The sequence below is a fragment of the Bos javanicus genome, chromosome 29 (assembly GCF_032452875.1).
Source record: "Bos javanicus breed banteng chromosome 29, ARS-OSU_banteng_1.0, whole genome shotgun sequence".
Taxonomy (NCBI): Eukaryota; Metazoa; Chordata; class Mammalia; order Artiodactyla; family Bovidae; genus Bos; species Bos javanicus.
The window spans coordinates 44,131,971-44,152,270 of NC_083896.1; the positions used below are offsets into that span (position 1 = coordinate 44,131,971).

Sequence of the window (20,300 nt, forward strand, 5' to 3'; positions counted from 1 at the left end):
CCTCATACTCATCTGAACCTGACCCTCCTCTGCCTACAGTAAGATGTGACTCACCTTGGAACACAGCATAAACAGACTAGGGTTAGAGTCCTCATCTCTGAGCCTGTTTTTTGACCTGTAAATGGGGATCTAGTCATTCGACAAACAAGGAACCTCTTGCATGCTCTTTTTAAAAAATTAATTAGGCTTCGCCAGGTCCTAGTTGCCGCAGGGAACTTTGAGTTGCGGCATGTGGGGTCTAGTTCCCTGACCAGGCATCAAACTCAGGCCCTGAGCATTGGGAGCGTGGAATCTTAACAACTGAACCACGGAAGTCCTCAACATGCACTTGTTAAAAGGTAGAACCAATCGCTGCTTTCCTGGAGCTTCTGTCCTGGAGGAGACAGATACTCGACAGATCAACCCACACCTGACTGAGGCTGTGCCAGAGGTCAGTGCTAAGACAGAGAAGAAGAGGGAGCTGGGAGCGAGAGCAGTGATGAGACCCGAAGTCCAGGAAGCCCCTCTGACAAAGGGACTTTTAAGCCAGGAGCTGAAGGAGGAGCAGGAGTTAACGGGTGTACAGTCCACCCAGCGTGGGGGGAAGGCTGGAGGAGGCCTGAGGGATTGAGGGGAATTTCGGAGGGGACAGTTGACACTGTCATGCCGGGATGGGGGGTAGGAAGAAGATTCATTTCTTCCAGGAGCTGAGACAGGGCCAGCGGAGCAACAGGGTGGGGAGGTAGAGAGAGAGAGAGCATCCGGAGGCGGAGGCGGGAGGCCATGGTGAGGAGTCTTGAGTTTTATTTTCATCGCAGTGGAACTGTATCAGAGCAAGAAGGGTGTTCTTGCTATCTTCCCAGGAGAGACGTGGTGGAGATGTGTTTGGGGGTAGAATCCAGAGACTAGGTGAAGTGGAGGGTACCGGAGAGGCAAGTGGTATGAATGCTTCCCAGGTGTCTGCCTGAGCCCCCAGGTGGGTGAGGAATGTGACAGGGGAGAGGGAGACCCACAAAGGAGTGTGGGTTCTGTTTGCAACTTGCTGAGTTTGAGATAGAGCCTCCCTGGTGGCTCAGATGGTAAAGCGTCTGCCTGCAATGCAGGAGACCGGGGTTCGATCCCTGAGTCGGGAAGATCCCCTGGAGAAGGAAATGGCAATCCGCTCCAGTATTCTTGCCTGGAAAATCCCATGGATGGAGGAGCCTGGTAGGCTACAGTCCATGGGCTCACAAAGAGTTGGACATGACTGAGCGTTTTAGATTGGACATGACTGAGAGTTTGAGATGCTTGTGTCATCCAAGTGGAGACGTCTCAATCCAGATATGTGGAGCTCAGCCAGGATGCCCGCCCTGGAGACATGGGCTTGGTGTCCTCAGCACACACGGGCATTTATAGCCACGGGAAAGGAGGGGCTCTGCTGGGGAGAAGAGGGTCGGGGAGAAGAGGGTCAGGGAGAACCAGGGAGGTCTCCTCCCCCAGGTCACAGAGAGGAGGCAGAGTCTGATGTGACTCAGTGGAAGGAGCAGCTGGAGGAAGCTGAGGAAAGAAAACCAGGAGTGTGATGTCAGAGAGCCCAGAGAAGCAAGTGTTTTGGGAGGAGAGCATGGCCAAGGGTGTCTAATGCTGCTGACAGGAGGATGGAGGTAAGGCAGCCTCTGTTCCGGGACCGCTGAGGGGGCTGAGTGACCGGGAGCCATGAGGGCCAGCGCCCAGCCCCATGCTTGGCATGCAGTGAGTACTCCATACATTTACTTACTGTCATTACCAGACTCCTTAAGCTCATCAGGGCTTCCCTGATAGCTCAGTCGGTAAAGAATCTGCCTGCAATGCAGGAGACCCCGGTTTGATTCCTGAGTCAGGAAGATCCGCTGGAGAAGGGATAGGCTACCCACTCCAGTATTCTTGGCTTCCCTGATAGCTCAGTTGGTAAAGAATCCACCTGCAATGCAGGAGACCTGGGTTTGATCCCTGGGTTGGGAAGATCCCCTGGAGAAGGGAAAGGCTACCCACTCCATTATTCTGGCCTGGAGAATTCCATGGACTGTTACAGTCCATGGGGTCACAAAGAGTTGGACACGACTGAGCAACTTTCAGTTTCACTTAAGCTTATCAGAGGCCCAGCTGGAAGCAGTCGGCACTGTTACGTGGGTTATGAACATTAACCGAAGCCTGGAGCCGCAGAAGCTGGAGCTGGAGCTGAAACGCGGGGTGGGGGGGCCTGCCCTCGGGAGCCTCGGCTTTCTGTAGACACTGACAGTACCTGTCCTCCTGCAGCCAGCAGGGAGGGAGCTCTGGAAATCATATTCCTCCTGTCCAGCCCAGCCTCCCAGGGGCCAAACCCCAAAGGAAGTCTGTGGGCAGCGGGGCTGGGGAGGGCACAGGGCAGGCAGGGTTGGCCTCGGGGCGTGAGGCCTGGAGGACACAGATGCAGAGTGGATCCACAGGGCTCACTGCAACGGCCCAACCAGGGAGTGTCCGTAGCTTGTCCTCCTTTTCTGTCTGCATCTCCTGTGTCACCACACCCAGGCAGCCCAGGTTCTTGGAATCTACCAGCATGTCTCCCAGATGGAAGTTCTTCTATAAGTCCAAGGAGGCCATGACCTCTGTGCTCAGTGCGGATCACTTCGGCCACCTAATGGGTCTCCACACTGCCATTGCTTCCCAGTCCCATCCCTCCTCCACCTGATACAGGACTCACCTTTTAAAACCTCATTCCAGGACTTCCCTGCTGGTCCAGTGGTTAAGACTCCACCTGCCTGTACTCCAGTATTCTTGCCTGAAAAATCCGATGGGCAGAGGAGTCTGGTGGGCTTCCTATCTTATCCAGACTGGGAAAAAAAAAAGGATCCACCTGCCAATGCGGGGGACACAGTTTCGATCTGTGGCCTGGGAAGATTCCTCATGCCACTGAGCAACTAAGCCCGTGGGCCACAATTACTGAGCCTGTGCTCTTGAGCCTGAGAGCCACAACTACTGAAGCCCACGCAGTTAGAGCCCGTGTGGGAAGCCCACATGCTGCAGTGAAAACACAGCACAGCCAAAAAAAAACTGATTTCAGAGGGCTTCCCTGGCAGCCCACTGGTAAAGACTCCATACTTCCACCCCAGGAGATCGGGTTTAATCCCTGGTCAGGGAACTAAGATCCTACACAATGCAAGGCGTGGCCAAAAGCAAAAACAAAAACCTAATTGCAACCGAGCTCCTTCTCAGTTTACAAAACCTCCAGCAGCTTCCCTCTGCTCACCTGGCCTGCAAGGTCCTCTGTGCCTCCCCGTGGACCTAGTCCTGCACGTCTCTAGTTCCTGCCTCCAGGAGGCATTTCTCTAAAACAGCTACCCCCAGCCCTTTGAGTCACATCCCGTGTTTATCTCCTGCTGGTCCTCCTCACAGCCTGAAGCATTCTTCTCTATGGGTTTGATTACATATTGTCCATCTCACCGCCCTCCCAGGAAGCACAACCTCGCCTCCAGCTCTTAGCACATCATGACCTGGCAGGCAGAGGGCACTGACATTTGTTGACTGATTGGATGGACTGAGACTACGAGGCTGTGAAAGATGAAACAGTTAGACTCGGCTCATCTGGCGAGTAAGATGTGGGGATTGAATGTAGGCTGGCCTGATCCAAAACCCACAGGGCGTTCCTGGGAGGAGGAAGGAGAGGAGTCCCACAGATAGTCTACAAACAGGAGGGCGGGGCCCTGAGGGCAATAAGGGGCTTTTAGCCCGAGGAATGGTCTGTCTGCCACAACCTCAGGGAAGGGCGCCTTTGTGCAGAGAGGTTCTTGAGGCCCAGAGATTGCAGGGACTTGGCCAAGGTTACGTTATTGGGTCTTCCCAGGCACTGGTGGTAAAGAACCCACCTGCCAATGCAGGAGACACGAGATGCGGGTTCGATCCCTGGGTCGGAAAGATCCCCTGGAGCAAGGTATGGCAACCCACTCCAGTATTCTTCCCTGGAGAATCCCATGGACAGAGCGGCCTGGTGGGCTGCAGTCCATAGAGTCATGAAGAGCCGGATATCCCAGGACTCAAACCTAGGGTTCCTGATGCTTCCTTAGGGACATTGGCTGGACGGGGTGGCCCCAGCCTGTGTAACGGAAGTTAGGTTTCAGGAGGCAGCATACCACAGTGGTAGTTTTCTGGAATACCTGCTGTGAGCATTGGGAAAATTCTTCATCTTCTGTATGCCTCCTTCCTCATTTTCAGACAAGGAAGTAAAGCAGCCGACATTCATGAAACCCTCGGTGGATGCTGGCCGCACTGTAAGCCCTCAGTATATATTACCCCTATTTTCTTTTCTTTCAGTCTTTTTAAAAAGATACTCATTTTTTTATTTGGCTGCACTAGGTCTTAGTTGCGGCACGTGGGATCTTTTTTAGTTTTGGCATGAAAACTCTTAGTTGCAGCACGTGGGATCTAGTTCCCTGACTAGGAATCCAACCCGGACCCCCTGCATTGGGAACGTGGAGTTTCAACCACTGGACCACCAGGGAAGTCCCTATATTAGCTCTTTCCATTATTATCTGGGCCTGGGGTCCAAAATGGGCTTGCTGGGAAAATCCCATGGACAGAGGAGCCTGGTGGGCTGCAGTCCATGGGGTCGCAAAGAGTTGGACACGACTGAAGCAACTGAGCGCACACACTGGGCTCCAAAATGGGCTGCAGGTGGGAGCTGGCTTCCTGGAGGACGGGGAGAATACCTCTGAAAGACGGCTGACTGTGTGTCAGGCTCTGTGACACCTCCCTGAGTTCTGAATGTCTTTGGGAAGCTTCTAGGCTCTGAAGAAAGAAACGGCTCTAGGGGTGGTAGGTTCTAAAGGTGATGGTTGGAAGTTTCAGAGGCCTGGAGGGGACAGTTCTGCCCTGAAGCATCTCTCTCCAAGAGATGTGAAGTGGCCGTCCCTGAGTCCCTCTGATGTGTCCCCATGGTGATGAAGAGCATGAGAGATGGGACTGGAAAACGAAATGAATCTGTCTTCATGCTTCATGGAGCAGCTGGTATATCCAAATTGTTGGAGTAAAATGTTTGAGTTTGGGATTTCTTCTTGCCTTGAACAGAACTTTTAGATTCTCTCTCACGTTTTCTTGGAGATGGGGTTTGAGTAGGAACCAGATGATGTTTGCTGCTGAAATTCCGTAATACTTTCCTTTAAGGGGAAGTCAAGGATCAGGCGAGAAGGCAATGGTACCCCACTCCAGTACTCTTGCCTGGAAAATCCCATGGATGGAGGAGCCTGATAGGCTGCAGTCCATGGGGTCGCTAAGAGTCGGGCACGACTGAGCAACTTCACTTTCACTTTCATGCTTGATCAGCCAGAGGATCTTCAGCCCCGACCCTTGTCTCTACCTTCCGAACCCAGGAAAAGTCCACCGGGGAGAATCTGACCGGAGACAAGCTCGGCCTGGGTGGAGGCCCAGCCCTGCCACCTCCCAGCAGGGTGATTGTGAAGAAATCTCTTAACCTGTCCAGGCTTCAGCTTCTCCATCTGCACTTTGGGGATGATAAGACACAATTCACGGCACTGTCCTGAGGCTTAAAGGAAGGTAATTCAAGCTGTTTGCGCAGTGCCTGGCCCCAAGATAAAATACACCAAAATTCCTCTGAGGGGCTGCTGACACCGACTGCCCTTTGAGCATCCCCCTGTGATGATGGTACTAAAACAGGGACTAGGAGTTACTTGTCAACAGTGTGTATGTTGGACTTGCATTTGTGTTTATTTACATGTCAGTTACAGGCCTGAGAGAAAAGGTCTTGTCTTGCCTCTTTGGCACAGGTTCAGAAATCTCACATGGATTGTGGAAATAAAGTTTCTGTTGTGTTTGAAAAAAAATACACCAAAAGTTGAGTATTATTATTTTTTATTAGGCTATTTCATTCATCTTAACTCAATTAAATTATATATATATTTACATTTTTATTTATGTATTATTTATTTCTTTTTCGCTGCACTGGGTCTTCATTGCTGCACTCGGGGTTTTGCTAGTTGCAGTGAGCTGGAGCTACTCCTTCTTGTGGTGTGTGGACTTCTCACTGCGGTGGCTTCTCCTGTTGCGGATCACAGGCTCTAGAGCTTGGGCTCAGTAGTTGTGATACACAAGCTTAGTTGCCCCATAGCACGTGGGATCTTCCTGGTGTGCGTGTGTGCTAAGTCACTTCAGTCATGTCCGACTCTGTGCGACTCCATGAACTGTAGCCTGCCAGGCTCCTCTGTCCATGGGATTCTCCAGGCAAGAATGGAGTGGGTTGCCATGCCCTCCTTCAGAGGATCTTCCCGACCCAGGGATCGATCCCACGTCTCTTACTTCTCCTGCACTGGCAGGCAGGTTCTTTACCACTGGCGCCACTGGGAGGCCCAGGATCTTCCTGGACCAGGGATCAAATCCATGTCCCCTGCACTGGCAGGTGGATTCTTAATCCCTGGACCACCAGGAAAGTCCGAGTATTATTAGTTTATTACTGTATCATCTAGCCGTTTCTTCTTGCTCCGGAAATGTCAGGCCAATTCACACCGCAGTGAAAAACAAGAAGAAAAGCCAACGCCTTTTGGATGCCTGTTAGCCTGATGATACAATAACGCCAGTTACAGTGCTCAGAGCCGTGGCTACAAAACGTAGGCCACCTGTTGCCACGAGAACCTGATCCATCAAATGCGGCGGTTGAGGAGCTTATAACTGAGCTGTGTGTGAATGTGCCCTGGTGGGGTGTGCTGTCACTCAGGGTCAGGCCTAGCTACTGCCATGCCCACTGTGCCACAGAAAGGACAAATGCTGGGCTCGGCCACGAGAGGGTAGGAAAGGGTCCCACTGCTTCCCAAACAGCTGGGCTGCCCACCGTGCCTGCTCTGAATTGGCTTTACCACCAGCACTCCTGAGACCTGAGTGCTTTCCTCGTGTCAAGGACTGCGATGGGTCTGCGGTTCTACCGTACCAGCAAATACAAATGAGCCTGCCACAGGTTCATGGATGCTGGCAGAAGACAGGAGATTCCTGGGTCAGAGACAAAGGACCTCGTTATTCATGGCATAGTAAATAGCACAATCATCAGCATATTGACATCAGTCCTCTGGTCCCCAAGTCCTGTGGGGTGGCGCCAGTGGCCTGGGTAGATGACTGCACGCAATGGATTGTGGTATGGGAGCAGGCCCTAAATTTAAGGACTTATGTCTTTTTTGTTTTTTTCAAGTTTTTTTTTTTTTTTTTTTAACAATTCTTGTTTGTTTGTTTCTGTATTTTTATGTATTTGGTTCTTTTTTGGGTCTCGGTTGCAGTATGCAGGATCTTCATTGCATCATGTGGTACCTTCCGCTGGGGCACATACTCTCTAGTTGTGGCACGTGGGCTCCAGAGTGCGCAGGCTCAGTAGCTGTGTGGCATGAGCTTAGCTGCTCTATGGCATGTGGGGTCTTAGTTCCCTGACGGGGATTGCATCTGAGTCCTCAGCCCTGCAAGGTGGGATCTTAACCACTCAACCACCAGGGAAGTCCTCCCAGGTCTTTGCTGATGGGTGCTCTTTGCTCTAGAGGGAACGTCTATCTCAGTCTTTCATGGCTGTTCACAACATCCTTAAGAAGAGAGTCCGGGACAAAGGCAGTCAGTGCCTCTCTTGCAAAACGTGCATAAACTCAAAAGGATCCCTGGAGAATTGTGTTACAATAATATCCACCCCCCATTTCTACACTGTCTTGGCTTTTGGTGAATTTTCCCATGAGTTCACCACTCTGTTGGCAGATCTGATCGACAGAAGCTAGGACCAAGCCTGTTCAATTTGTCACATACAGCATTTAATTAAAGCTACTATCAATAAGACTGCAAGCAGCAGGATAAAGCCAACTTGCTCTTCTGACCTCAGCCATGCTTCCCAGCTGAACAAATCCAGAAAACAATAGGTCTACCTCAGAAAGCAGGTGGCTCGCTCCTTAGTTCTTTGCATTACCCTTTCCACCTTGGCCCAGAAGGCATTCAGGACAGTCCCACTCAGTTCACCGAGCAAGGTTGCTATGGATGATAGATTTCTTCCAGACTTCTCCCCTGAAGGCCAGAATCTGTGCAATTAATATATCTTCTGGAGGACTTTGCTGGTGGTCCAGTGGCTAAGACTCCACACTCCCAAGGCAGGGGGCCCAGGTTCAATCCCTGGTCAGGGAGCTAGATCCCACATGCTGCAACTAAGATTCCCGCATGCCACCATGAAGACTGAAGATCAGAATGCTGCAGCTAAGACCTGGCACCGCCAAATAAGTAAGTATTGAGTGTTAGTCGCTCAGTCGTGTCTGACTCTTCGTGATCCCATGGACTGTGGCCCACTAGGCTCCTCTGTCCATAGGGTTCTCCAGGCAAGAATTCTGGAGTGGGTTGCCATTTCCTTCTCCAGGGGATCTTAGTGACCCAGGGATTGAGCCCAGGTCTCCTGCATTGCAGGCAAACTCTTTACCATTTGAGCCACCAGGGAAGCCCAAATAAGTATTAGAGGAAAAAAAAAATATATATATATATATATATCCTCTGTACCTGGATTAATGCTTTCAGTCATGAGTGAGACAGTTCTTTGTCTTTGACCCCCAGGAGTCTTCTGTCTTCTGCTAGCAAGCAAGAACCTGTGGCAGGCTCACATGTTAATTTGCAAGTAGGCTAAAGTCAAGGAGAAATTTCAAATCACTGTTTTCTAGAGAGAGGCACATTAATATATGACTTCCACATCAGTCATGTAGTCTCAAGGGTACACATGGTACTTCTGGGAAGAAACATGGTGCCCCCCAGTTGGACCTACATCAGTTAGGGGGTCCCAGGTTGACAGTGCCTCCTCTCGGGTTGGTAGGCCTTAGGACTCCCAGCCCAATTCAAATAACTGAGTCTAGTCTTTTCTTTTGGAAGGCTTGGCTCAGGGCAGTTAGTCCTGTTTGTCTAGGCCACCGGCCAGATGGCATTTATCCACTTGATGGCATGACTGAGTGGTGATGGCTACAGGATTGGGCCTGGGGACTTTATCTGGAGGTGATGGGGTTGACAGGTATTTTATGTGGGAAGTACTTGAGGGCAGGAGGAGAAGGGGGAGACAGGATGAGATGGTTGGATGTCATCACCGACTCAATGAACATGCGTTTGAGCAAACTCCAGGAGATGGTGAAGGACAGGGAAACCTGGTGCGCTGCAGTCCATGGGGTCACAAAGAGTTGGACACGACTTAGCAACTGAACAACAAGAAGAGCTGAGGCTACCTCCTGCTCTTTCCTATCTCTTGGTAAAGTTAAGCAGAATGGCAGTCAAGTCAAGGTCAGAACTGTCTAGTGGAGTATGGCAGAGCTACAAGTCAGTCAAATTTAAACCACTTGAAAGAGTTTGACCAAGATGTTATCCTCAGTGCAGAAGGTTCCAGGTGGTTTAGAAAGACAGGAATGTTAGTGTCTTTCTTCCCCCCTCTCTCCCAGGGTCGGAGGTATCCCCTCCCCAGGTGCCAAGCTTGCTATTCTCCCTCCACTATCACAAAGTCAGCGTGCTCTACTCCCGTAGTAGATCAGCCATGACTTGTTTCCACAATTAGCTGAGAAGACTGCAGTCCAAAGCCCTCTACAGGCAGCAGCATTGTGACATTATCTGTTTCACATCTGGGGACTCCTTGACTGCGCCACCTTTTCCACAGTCTCTCCTGCCTGTACTTTTCATCTGGAATATTGTGTGCAAGAAGGACCGGGACATTTTTATAAAATATACAGAGACCCACAATGTCTACCACTCCACATGTGGGCCACTGTCAGGGGGACTCACGGAGAGAGGGAAGTGCACACTAAGCCCTCTAGGGATTCTCATGATCTAGACCCATGTCAGTCAAACAAGAGAATCCAGGTGGTTGAACCATAATATAGTGAGAATCCCCGCAGTCCCCTCCTTTATTTATTTTTAGTTTTTAGAATGTATTTTTTTGGCCGCACTGGGTCTTAGTTATGGCACACGAGATCTTCATTACAGCATGCGGGCTCTTCATTGCAGTGCGCAGGCTTCTCTCTAGTTGTAGTGTGCAGATTCTGTAGCTGCAACGTGTGAAGTTAGTTTGCATGTACGATCTTAGTTCCCAGAGCAGGTATCGAACCACACTGGAAGGCGGATTCTTAATCACTGGACCACCAGGGAAGTCTCAAGTCCCCTTTCTGACCGGGCTGTAACCCAGCGTTCACCAACCCCGCTGACCTGGAGTTTCTGTTAAGGGAAAGAAAGAAGCATTATGTCCAGGAATGGTGAATGGTGAGCCCTAAAATGCCAAAGCTGGTCTATATAAACCCCACCCCTCTCATCTTGATCATTATGAAGGACATGGCCTAGAGGAGGTGGTCCCATAGTGACTAAACCGCTGTACTGAGGTATGTGGACCAGGAGGAGGAGCCAGAAACCTCTTTGAGCTAATTTTTGAGGAGCTGTTTCAACATTCAACAGTACTTCATGCTTGTGGATGATTAGGGAGAACGTAAGGACCGCAGATACCTAGACTATCAGCCCATTGTTGAGTGGCTTTTGAGATGAAGGGTACACCATTGTTAGACTTCAGTTGGTCCAGAAAGCCAAGAACATTACACGGATTAGTCTCAAGAACCACAATGGTGTGACCAAACTTGACTGATTGATCTGAAAGAGTACCACTGTAAACTGAAAAAGTATGAAGCACCATCCACAGCCCCAAGAAGGAATCAAGGTCCTGTGCCTTCAATCTCTCAGGAGTGGGCAGCGACAATGCCATATACACTGTAGCCTCCCTCTTTGCAGGACGAAGAATTTTGGCTGGAATCACAAATCTGGCATGAAGTGGTGGCCTCTGCATCAGAGGCACAGAGTCCTACACTTTGTGTCCACTCTGTGATGGTGGACGTGCTGCTGTATCTGGTATGATGATGGGTCCGGGCAGAAGTGGAGACAATCTGGGCGTTGTGGGCTCGATCCACAGCTTGATTCCTGTCATCTCATCAGAGAATGGATCCTCAGCAGGGGTATCTGCATAAGTGATCTAGATGGTTTGATCAGCCATGACTTGTTTCCACAATTAGCTGAGAACTCTGTGGTCCAAAGCCCTCTACAGGCAGCAGGATCGTGACATTATCTGTTTCATGTCTGGGGACTCCTTGACTCAGCAACCACAGCCACACTGCATTCCAGCTGGAGCTGCAAGGTTCACACCATTTGGCTGACCTGGTCTTGAGTTGGTCAGTCTCGCTAAAGGTTTGGCAATTTTGTTGATCTTCTAAAGCAGTGGTCCCCAACCTTTCTGGCACTGGGAACCAGTTTTGTGGAAGACAATTTTTCCACAGCCAGGGGTGGTTGAGGTGGTTTGGGGATGATTTAAGAGCATTACATTTATTGTGCTAATGATCATCTATATTTGCAGCTGATCCCCAATGCTAGCATCACAACCTCAGCTCCACTTCAGATCGTCAGGCACTAGATTCTCATAAGGAGTGAGCAGCTTAGATCCTTTCTATGTGCAGTCCATAGAAGGCTTCGTGCTCCTATGAGAATGTCACACTGCCAGTGATCTGACAGGAGCTGGAGCTCAGGCAGTAATGGGAATGATGGGGAGCCATTTGTAAGTACAGATGAAGCTTCACTGGCTCGCCTGCCGCTCACCTTTGGCCATGCAGCCCGATTTCTAACAGGCCGTGGACAGGGAGTCGGGACCCCTGTTCTAAAGAACTAAATTGTAGGTGAGTTGATTTTCTCTAATCTTTGGCTTAAAGCTCAACCTTCAGAAAACGAAGATCATGGCATCTGGTCCCATCACTTCATGGGAAATAGATGGGGAAACAGTGTCAGACTTTATTTTTGGGGCTCCAAAATCACTGCAGATGGTGACTGCAGCCATGAAATTAAAAGACGCTTACTCCTTGGAAGGAAAGTTATGACCAACCTAGATAGCATATTCAAAAGCAGAGACATTACTTTGCCAACAAAGGTCCGTCTGGTCAAGGCTATGGTTTTTCCTGTGGTCATGTATGGATTTGAGAGTTGGACTGTGAAGAAGGCTGAGTGCCGAAGAATTGATGTTTTTGAACTGTGGTGTTGGAGAAGACTCTTGAGAGTCCCTTGGACTGCAAGGAGATCCAACCAGTCCATCCTGAAGGAGATCAGCCCTGGGATTTCTTTGGAAGGAATGATGCTAAAGCTGAAACTCCAGTACTTTGGCCACCTCATGTGAAGTGTTGACTCATTGGAAAAGACTCTGATGCTGGGAGGGATTGGGGGCAAGAGGAGAAGGGGACGACAGAGGATGAGATGGCTGGATGGCATCACTGACTCGATGGACATGAGTCTGGGTGAACTCCGGGAGTTGGTGATGGACAGGGAGGCCTGGCGTGCTGCGATTCATGGGGTCGCAAAGAGTCGGACACGACTGAGGGACTGAACTGAACTGAATCTTTTTTCTAGCTTTCCTTCTGTTTTCTTTGGATTTAGTTTGCTCTACTTTTTCTAGTTTCTTAAGGTAGTAGATTACATTACTGACTTGAGACTTTTTTTTTTCTTTTAAATATAAGAATGTACAGGGAATTCCCTGGCGGTCCAGTGGTTAGGACTTGCTGCTCTCATTGCTGAAGCCTCGGGTTTGAGGTTCAATCCTGGGTTGGAGAATTAAGATCATATGAGCCCTACAGTGCAGCCAAAAGAAAAAAAGAAGAAAAAAAAGTAACACACAACTATAAATTTACCTCTAAGCACTGCTGTGGCTCTAGCTCACAAGTTTGGGTACGCTGTGTTTTCATTAATCTCAAAGTAGTTTTTAACTTCCTGTGTGATTTCTTCTATGACCCATTAGTTATTCAAGAGGGTGTTAATGTCCACATATTTGTGAATTTCCCAAATTTCCTTGTTATTGATTGCTAATTTCATTCCAGTGTGATCTGAGAGCATATTTTGTATGGTTTTCACCCTTTTAAAAAAGTGTTTTCAGAGACATCCCTGGTGGTCGAGTGGATAAGAGTCTGCCTTGCAGTGCAGGGGCTCAGGTTTGATCCCTGGTCAGGGGACTAAGGTCCCACATGCTGCAGAGCAACTAAGCCACACACAACTGGAGAGTCTGAGGCCACAATGAAAGATCCCATGTGCCACAGCTAAGACCTAATACAGCTGAATAAACAAATAAATTTTTAAAATAAGTGTATTAAGACTTGTTTTATGGTCTAACCTACAGTCTATCCTGGAGAATGTTCCAAGTATATTTAAGAATATGACTTCTGCTGTTGTTGGCAAGAGTGTTTTATAGATGTCTGTCAGGACTTGGGCTTGACAGCTGTGATTTTTCTTTTAAAGGAGACTGCCTTAATAGGGGGTATTTCTGTCCCACTCTCATAATAACGTGTTATTTCTGCCTTGTTTTAATAGAAGGACTAGGAGAGTTTTCCAGTGGGAGCTGATCACAAGAATTTATCTAGATTTCTTTGTGTCACCTGTAGCAGTCAGTACTATAAACTCAAACAATACGAGCCCAAGCAGTAATCACTGCCTCATCTCTAGTTTGCTATGGGAGTTTGTCTGTCTCAAGGAAATTCCCCTAAGAGGGACAAAGCTCCCTTATAGCAGCCAGGACCCACTGTGAGGTGCGGGGTGGGGATGGAGGAGCTGAGACCTTGTGTTGTCATCTCAGAATGGATTTAAGATTGGCAGATAGCCTATAGAAAGGGCTGAGCTGTAAGATGGCCCAGCTGTTGCCATTCTATCTTACCAAGTATCACTTGCCCTACCCCTCATCTCCCAAGTGAGCCAGCCAAGTTCTAGTGGTTCATCTATTTGTTTTTGTCCATAGCAGTAGTGAATTTCTGTGAGCTGTTTCTACTCCTCAACCCCACCCAGGAGAGAGGAGTTGTCATGAGGAATAAATTAAAGGGAGTAAATGGGAAGATGAATGTAAGGGTCTTAGTTGAGGCCTGGTAGGATAAGCTGTCAAGTGGATATCGGTCATTATGATGACACAGAAGGATGCATCGAGGAATCTGGGGGTAAGGAGGAGCTGAGAGCTGAAGATAGTAAGGACCTGGAGGGACTGTGCCTATAGGCTAGAGTCCAGGAGTCCCTCTAGTCAGTTTGGCAGAACCAACCTGGTGTCAGGCCCTGAGTCAGGTACACTGCTGCTCTTGGTAGTTGGACTGCTGCTGGTAGTTGGACAGAGTGACTCAAGGCCCAGGGCCCTCCAAGGAAGCAGGAGGCAGCAAGTGTCCAAAAATGGAAGGTCCAGGGAGTCTCTGTAGGAGGAAGATGGGGTCACGAGGAGGCCATACTAGCTGCAGGTAAAACTATGAAAGCACGTTCTGCCAGTCAGAGACAGACTGCTGAAGTGGGAATCTAAGTCCTTGTGCCTCCACTTCCCTGGAATACAGTCTTGAGGCACTGCAGGCTGCACATCAGGGGGACTACTGCCTGCTCCACCTGCCTTCTCCAAACCTACTAAGGGAGAGAATGTGTATGGGGTAAAAAAGAGAGGAGAAACCAAACAAAAAACCCCACTGGGGCCAATGTTTAGGAAGCCCGAGTTATTTTAACAGCAACCCACTCAAGAAGAGCATGACGGTCATGTGCGTGCTGTCATGTCTGACTCTTTGCAACCCCACAGGCTGTAGTTTACCAGGCTCTTCTGTCCGTGGGATTTTTCAGGCAAGAATCCTGGAGTGGATTGTCATTTCCTCCTTTAGGGGATTTACCCCACCTAGAGACCGAATCCTGGAGAAGGCAATGGCACCCCACTCTAGTACTCTTGCCTGGAAACTCCCATGGACGGAGGAGCCTGGTAGGCTATACAGTCCATGCAGTCGGACACGACTGAGCGACTTGACTTTCATTTTTCACTTTCATGCATTGGAGAAGGAAATGGTAACCCACTCCAGTGTTCTTGCCTGGAGAATCCCAGGGACGGGGGAGCCTGGTGGGCTGCCGTCTATGGGGTCTCACTGAGTCAGACACAACTGAAACGACTTAGCAGCAGCGGCAAGCAGAGATTGAATCCACTCTCCCCTGTGTTGCCTAAAGATTCTTTACCACTTTACCACCTGGGAACCCCCATAAGGGTCACAGGCATGCATAACAAACCCCTAACCCCTACTCTCCAGCATGCGGCTGGGACCGAAACAGCACATGCCCAGCACAGCGATTGCCACCACCATCCCACCCGACCCCCGCCTCCATCAGCTGGCTTTTTGAGTGTGCCAACTTCAACAAAATAAAAAAACCTGCTTAGGTGCTGACTTTGCATCAGTCCCAGGCCTTTGGATGGGGATGGAGGGGGTAGTGGGGTGGGCACACTGGAACACCGAACATGCAGAAGGGGAGGGGTCTTGAAATAAGCTGAAAGGTATAGACTTTGCAGACAAACGTCCGTAGGTGTAGTCAAAGCTATGGTTTTCCCATAGTCACGTAGGGATATGAGAGTTGGACCATAAAAAAGGCTAAGCGCGGAATTGATGCTTTTGAACTGTGGTCCTTTGGACAGCAAGGAGATCAAACCATTTAATCCTAAAGGAAATCAACCCTGAATATTCATTGGAAGAATTGATGCTGAAGCTCCAGTACTTTGGCCACCTGATGCAAAAAGTCGACTCATTCGAAAAGACCCTGACGCCGGGAAAATATTGAAGGCAAAAGGAGAAGCGGGCAACAGAGCATGAGATGGTTGGACGGCATCACTGACTCAATGGACATGAGTTTCAGAAAACTCTGGGAGATAGTGAAGGACAGGGGAGCCTAGCGTGCTGCAGTCCCTGGGGTCCTAAAGAGTCGGACACGACTTGGAGACTGAACAACTGACGGGGAGAACTTGCGTTGCCTGGACTGCTTTCCCAGTTGAATGGCGAACGAGTGAGGCCCGAGGAGGCTCCACGCACGCGGAAAGGGCCGTTTGTTATTATCAAGAGTGGTGTTGTGATGATGCCAACCGCCCCGCCTGTCCCGGATCCTGCCAGTGCGGAAAGGGAAACACCAGGCAGGCGGAGGCCAGCGGAGATTTCTCAAGCCAAGCGATCCCCTCCAACTGCGGCGGGAAGAGAGACCCTGTACTGTCACTTTCGGGTCCAGAGACCTGAGTGGCATTATCACGGAGACGCCCCTCCTGACGCCCAGCCAGTCGAAAAGTTTTTGTCCACAGAATCCCACCGAGGGGCGTGCCAGTGGGACAGGGTCCAGACTGCAGGAGACACGCCCCACTCTGGGCATCGCGACGTCGGAAGAGCAGAGATAGCGTCATTTCCGCCCTCACTCTCGGCCCGACAGGGAAAGGCGGGGCAAGCAGAAGGCGCGCTGCTTGTGCGTCACTTCCGGTGAGTCTAGCGGCGACAACGGCAACATGGCCCTAAACGGCGCTGGTGAGGACATGGATTGCGGGGGCCTGTGGCTTCGCGGTTCGGGCGGCACCTTGCTTTAGCAAGACCTTCCGGCCCCTTGTGCCTCTCTTCCCCCAGAAGTCGACGACTTCTCCTGGGAGCCCCCGACCGAAGCGGAGACGAAGGTGCTGCAAGCGCGGCGGGAGCGACAGGATCGCATCTCCCGGCTCATGGGCGACTACCTGCTGCGTGGTTACCGCATGCTGGGCGAGACCTGCGCTGACTGCGGGGTGAGGAGATAACTCGGGACGTGGGATCCAGTATGGGGCCGCGGACCAGGCCACACGGCCCTTTCCCCATCTCTCCCCTCTGAACCCCATCGCCCGTCTCACCCCTGCTCCCTGTGCTTTCTGGGCCCTAGACGATCCTCCTCCAAGACAAACAGCGGAAAATCTACTGCGTGGCTTGTCAGGAGCTCGACTCAGACGTGGATAAAGATAACCCGGGTGAGGGGTCGAGGGTGCTTAGTGATAGAGGCTCAGGAACAGTAGTTGGGAGGTGAGAGTGGTATTTGTGGGTGGGGCAAGGGTGAGTTGCGTTCTCCTTTCTCCTAGAAAGGACCATTCATTCAGTAAGAGCACTAAGCACCTACTGTGTGCCAGACACCAGAGCCTGAGCTTATTAGGCATAGTTCTGATGAGAGAAGGCCTTATGCTGTTTGAGCAAGGGCGTAAATACCTCTGATACAAAAAAGAAAATGGATGTGTTCCCCTGTACTGGGGCAGAGAATACATCTCAAGTACAGAACAGTGAAGGGTAGGGAAGTGTCTCAGGGCTGAGGTGGGGCTAGGTATATCCTGATCATTCCACTGGCTTTCTCCTTTTTTTAGCTCTGAATGCGCAGGCTGCCCTCTCCCAAGCTCGGGAGCACCAGCTGGCCTCTGCCTCGGAGCCCCCCTTGAGCTCTCGGCCTGCACCTCAGCCCCCAGTACCCCGTCCGGAACACTGTGAGGGAGCCGCGGCAGGGCTTAAGGCAGTCCAGGGGCCACCCCCTCCTGCTGTGCTTCCAAATGCAGATGTGGTGGCCTGCACACAGGAGGCTCTCCTGCAGAAGCTGACCTGGGCCTCAGCTGAGCTGGGCTCTAGCACCTCCCTGGAGACTAGCATCCAGCTGTGTAGCCTTATCCGGGCGTGTGCTGAAGCCCTGCGTAGTCTGCAGCAGCTGCAACACTAAAAAACCCCTCCTGAGAAAAACCCTGTAGAAAAACAGCTGTTCCTCTTGTGTGGTTTGTTCTTTTTTTGGTTCTGAGTGTGCATGCAAGTCCCAGCTCCACTCGTCTTTTCCCTACTTTTGGTCTTTCATGGTATCACAGTGTGGTCTCCTTGATGCCCTGAGAAATGAGTGGGGCTTGTTTCTGCTCAGTATCCCCACTCAAAGGATGAGGTGGCAGAGGACTATGTGCTATTTTTTTTTTTTTTTTTTCTGGTGAGGAGGCCCCAACCTCAAAAGCAGAAACAGGAGGTGTGGATCTCTGAAGGAATCCTGGAACCTCCCCAGCCATCCAGCCTGTTCCCCACCCTTGAGAGAGATTTGGGGTTCCAGTCCCCTCGGTAGCTTCCCTTTCTTCCCCCAAGCATCCAGACAAGCATCCTGTCCCACCTCAGGCCCAGACCAGGTACTCAGATACTGACAGGATGTAGTCAGGTAGGGATCAAGGATGGTCTTAACCTGTCTCCTGACCACACCCCATCCCTTTTAGATCCTTTTCCTTGAGAGTTGTAATTGGCCAGAATAAACAAACAGTGTTGGGGAGGGGGAGGAACCGCACCCTCCGCTTTTAACCTCTTCCCTCCTCCTTTTTGCCTGCTTCCCTTCTATCGGTGGCCAATGCCCTGTTCTCTGGTCTCCTGGGGCAACGTGGTCGCACAGAGCCGTTGCCCTTTTAAGACAGGCCCCGCCCAGGCGGAGGGGGTGGGGCAGGGGCGGAGTCGGAGGAGTCCGGGTGGGAACAAAGCGCGGCCTGCGGGCGGCGGCTGGGCTCTGCTGGCGGGGCCACGGGGTACGGGGCCTGCGGGCGGCGGCCCGGGCGGAGCGTTGGAGAAAAAGAGGCGGCATCATCCTCTGGTACCCGCCCGGCCATGAATGGGCTGCCCTCTGCCGAGGCGCCGAACGGCGCGGGCTGCGCCCTGGCTGGTCTCCCGCCGTTACCGCGCGGCCTCAGCGGTCTTCTCAACGCGAGCGGGGGCTCGTGGAGGGAGCTAGAGCGCGTCTACAGTCAGCGCAGCCGCATCCACGATGAGCTGAGCCGAGCCGCCCGCGTCCCGGACGGGCCCCGCCAAGCCACCGGCGCCGCCAACGCGGGAACTGCCGCGGGTCCTCCTGGCTCGCGTCGCCCTGTCAACCTCGACTCGGCGCTAGCGGCGCTGCGCAAGGAAATGGTGAGTAGCTGGGCCTCGGTCAGCTAGGCGTTGGGGGGCGACGGGGCAGCCACCAAGCTAGAGTCCAGGCGCGGGCGGGGCGGGGTCCACAGGCAACGCGGTCTGGGTCTAGAGGAACGACAGAAGCCAGCTGGGTCAGAGGGGATACGGTAATAATTACAGCTATGTTTATTGGCAATAGTTCCCATATATTTTTAAATGCTTTACTAGTGTTATTTCTTTCCATTCTGCTGTCTTGTCCCTGTCTTGCAGATAGGGGTTACTGACTTGCCTAAAGATTCAAAGCTGTCCACAGAAACCTGTGCTTGGGAAGATTGGCTTGGGCGGAGGGGTGGCTGGCACTGCAACCCCAGCCCACTTTCAGTCTTTTGCAGGTGGGCCTGCGGCAGCTGGACATGTCCCTGCTGTGCCAGCTGTGGGGCCTGTATGAGTCGATCCAGGACTATAAGCACCTGTGCCAAGACTTGAGCCTGTGCCAGGACCTGTCGTCCTCCCTGCACTCAGACAGCTCCTACCCACCCGACGCTGGCCTGTCTGATGACGAGGAGCCTCCAGATGCTAGCCTGCCCCCAGACCCGCCACCCCTCACTGTGCCCCAGACACACAATGTCCGGGACCAGTGGCTGCAGGATGCCTTCCACATCAGCCTCTGAGAGCTGGGAGGGTGGGGGCATGCACCCATGAAAAAGGCTCAGAAACTCACCCCTCAGCAAGTACTCAGACTATAGTGCCTGCTTTCCCCCATACCACCTCACCTCACAGGAGGGCAAGGTCTGGGCCCCACGGAGGCAAAGATGCCTACCTTCTCGTGTCTTGGGTTAGCTGGCACTGCGGCGGGTACCTGGGCTATAGCCTCTGCCCATGGCACTGGTCCTCCACTTGTCCCACCTGTGGGACCTCCAGCGTGGCTGACCTTCAGTCTGGCAGTGGGGTCCAAAGCACTTCCCTTGGCATCTCTGGGACTGGAATTGAGTGGCCTGGCTCCTGTCTCTTCACCTTCGCTGCTGTTGGCAGCTGCTGGCTCAGGGGCATCCCACCTCTGGCCCCTGGTTCCACTGCCCTAGACAGGGGCTCTCCAGGACCCATTCCTGCACCATCCAAGGTCAGGAGGGCCAAGGCTCCGTGCTGGATATTTAAGTTTAGGGGTCAGCCTCTTTGGCTCATAGATAAATAAATACTGTCTCAGCATTGGTGTGTTCTGACTGCTTGGCTCTGGGGCGGGAAGATAGCGGTGATTCTGACAGATGCTGCCCCGCGCTCCGCCAGCGGGTGGCGCCCGAGACCCCGAGTTTGAAGAGGCTCGGCTGCGGCCGGGTGCGAAACGTCGGTCCCCAGGCAGAGTTGCCAGCCCATCGTTCCAAGCTGGCTCGGCGTGGTCTCGCGGTTGTGTGATTGCGGCCGAGTCACTTCCCCCCTCTGGCTGGAGGCCTGGAGCCCAACCAGCCTACCCACTCGCTTCGGGCTTTCCTGGCCGGCCGGGAAGGAAGGAGAAGCAGCCGCCCATCTCGAGGAGAGAAACTTTCCACCCCAAGTTGGGGCGGAGTTGAAGCGGCACAGGAAATGGGTGGGCCCGGGCAGGCGGGCCAGGCCGAGGGGCCCTGG

General features: G+C 51.9%; 2 protein-coding genes across 2 annotated transcripts; both read left to right on the forward strand.

Annotated features, from left to right (window-relative positions):
* Positions 1 to 15,916: 15,916 nt before the first annotated feature.
* Positions 15,917 to 17,528, forward strand: ZNRD2 (zinc ribbon domain containing 2). Its single transcript, XM_061406965.1, has 4 exons — positions 15,917 to 16,301; positions 16,398 to 16,549; positions 16,681 to 16,765; positions 17,150 to 17,528. Exons 1-4 carry the CDS (start codon positions 16,283 to 16,285, stop codon positions 17,491 to 17,493), a joined length of 600 nt encoding a protein of 199 aa, XP_061262949.1. The 5' UTR covers positions 15,917 to 16,282; the 3' UTR covers positions 17,494 to 17,528.
* Positions 17,529 to 17,630: 102 nt separating this feature from the next.
* Positions 17,631 to 19,886, forward strand: FAM89B (family with sequence similarity 89 member B). Its single transcript, XM_061406966.1, has 2 exons — positions 17,631 to 18,698; positions 19,073 to 19,886. Exons 1-2 carry the CDS (start codon positions 18,399 to 18,401, stop codon positions 19,349 to 19,351), a joined length of 579 nt encoding a protein of 192 aa, XP_061262950.1. The 5' UTR covers positions 17,631 to 18,398; the 3' UTR covers positions 19,352 to 19,886.
* Positions 19,887 to 20,300: the final 414 nt, after the last annotated feature.

What these genes read in the sequence shown, in the direction of transcription:
- ZNRD2 (XM_061406965.1), top strand. An exon ending in AGACCTGCGCTGACTGCGGG is followed by an intron (nt 16,550 to 16,680) that starts GTGAGGAGATAA and finishes TCTGGGCCCTAG; the next exon opens with ACGATCCTCCTCCAAGACAA. An exon ending in CGTGGATAAAGATAACCCGG is followed by an intron (nt 16,766 to 17,149) that starts GTGAGGGGTCGA and finishes TCCTTTTTTTAG; the next exon opens with CTCTGAATGCGCAGGCTGCC.
- FAM89B (XM_061406966.1), top strand. Translation starts at nt 18,399, where the DNA reads ATGAATGGGCTGCCCTCTGCCGAGGCGCCGAACGGCGCGGGCTGCGCC. An exon ending in CGGCGCTGCGCAAGGAAATG is followed by an intron (nt 18,699 to 19,072) that starts GTGAGTAGCTGG and finishes AGTCTTTTGCAG; the next exon opens with GTGGGCCTGCGGCAGCTGGA.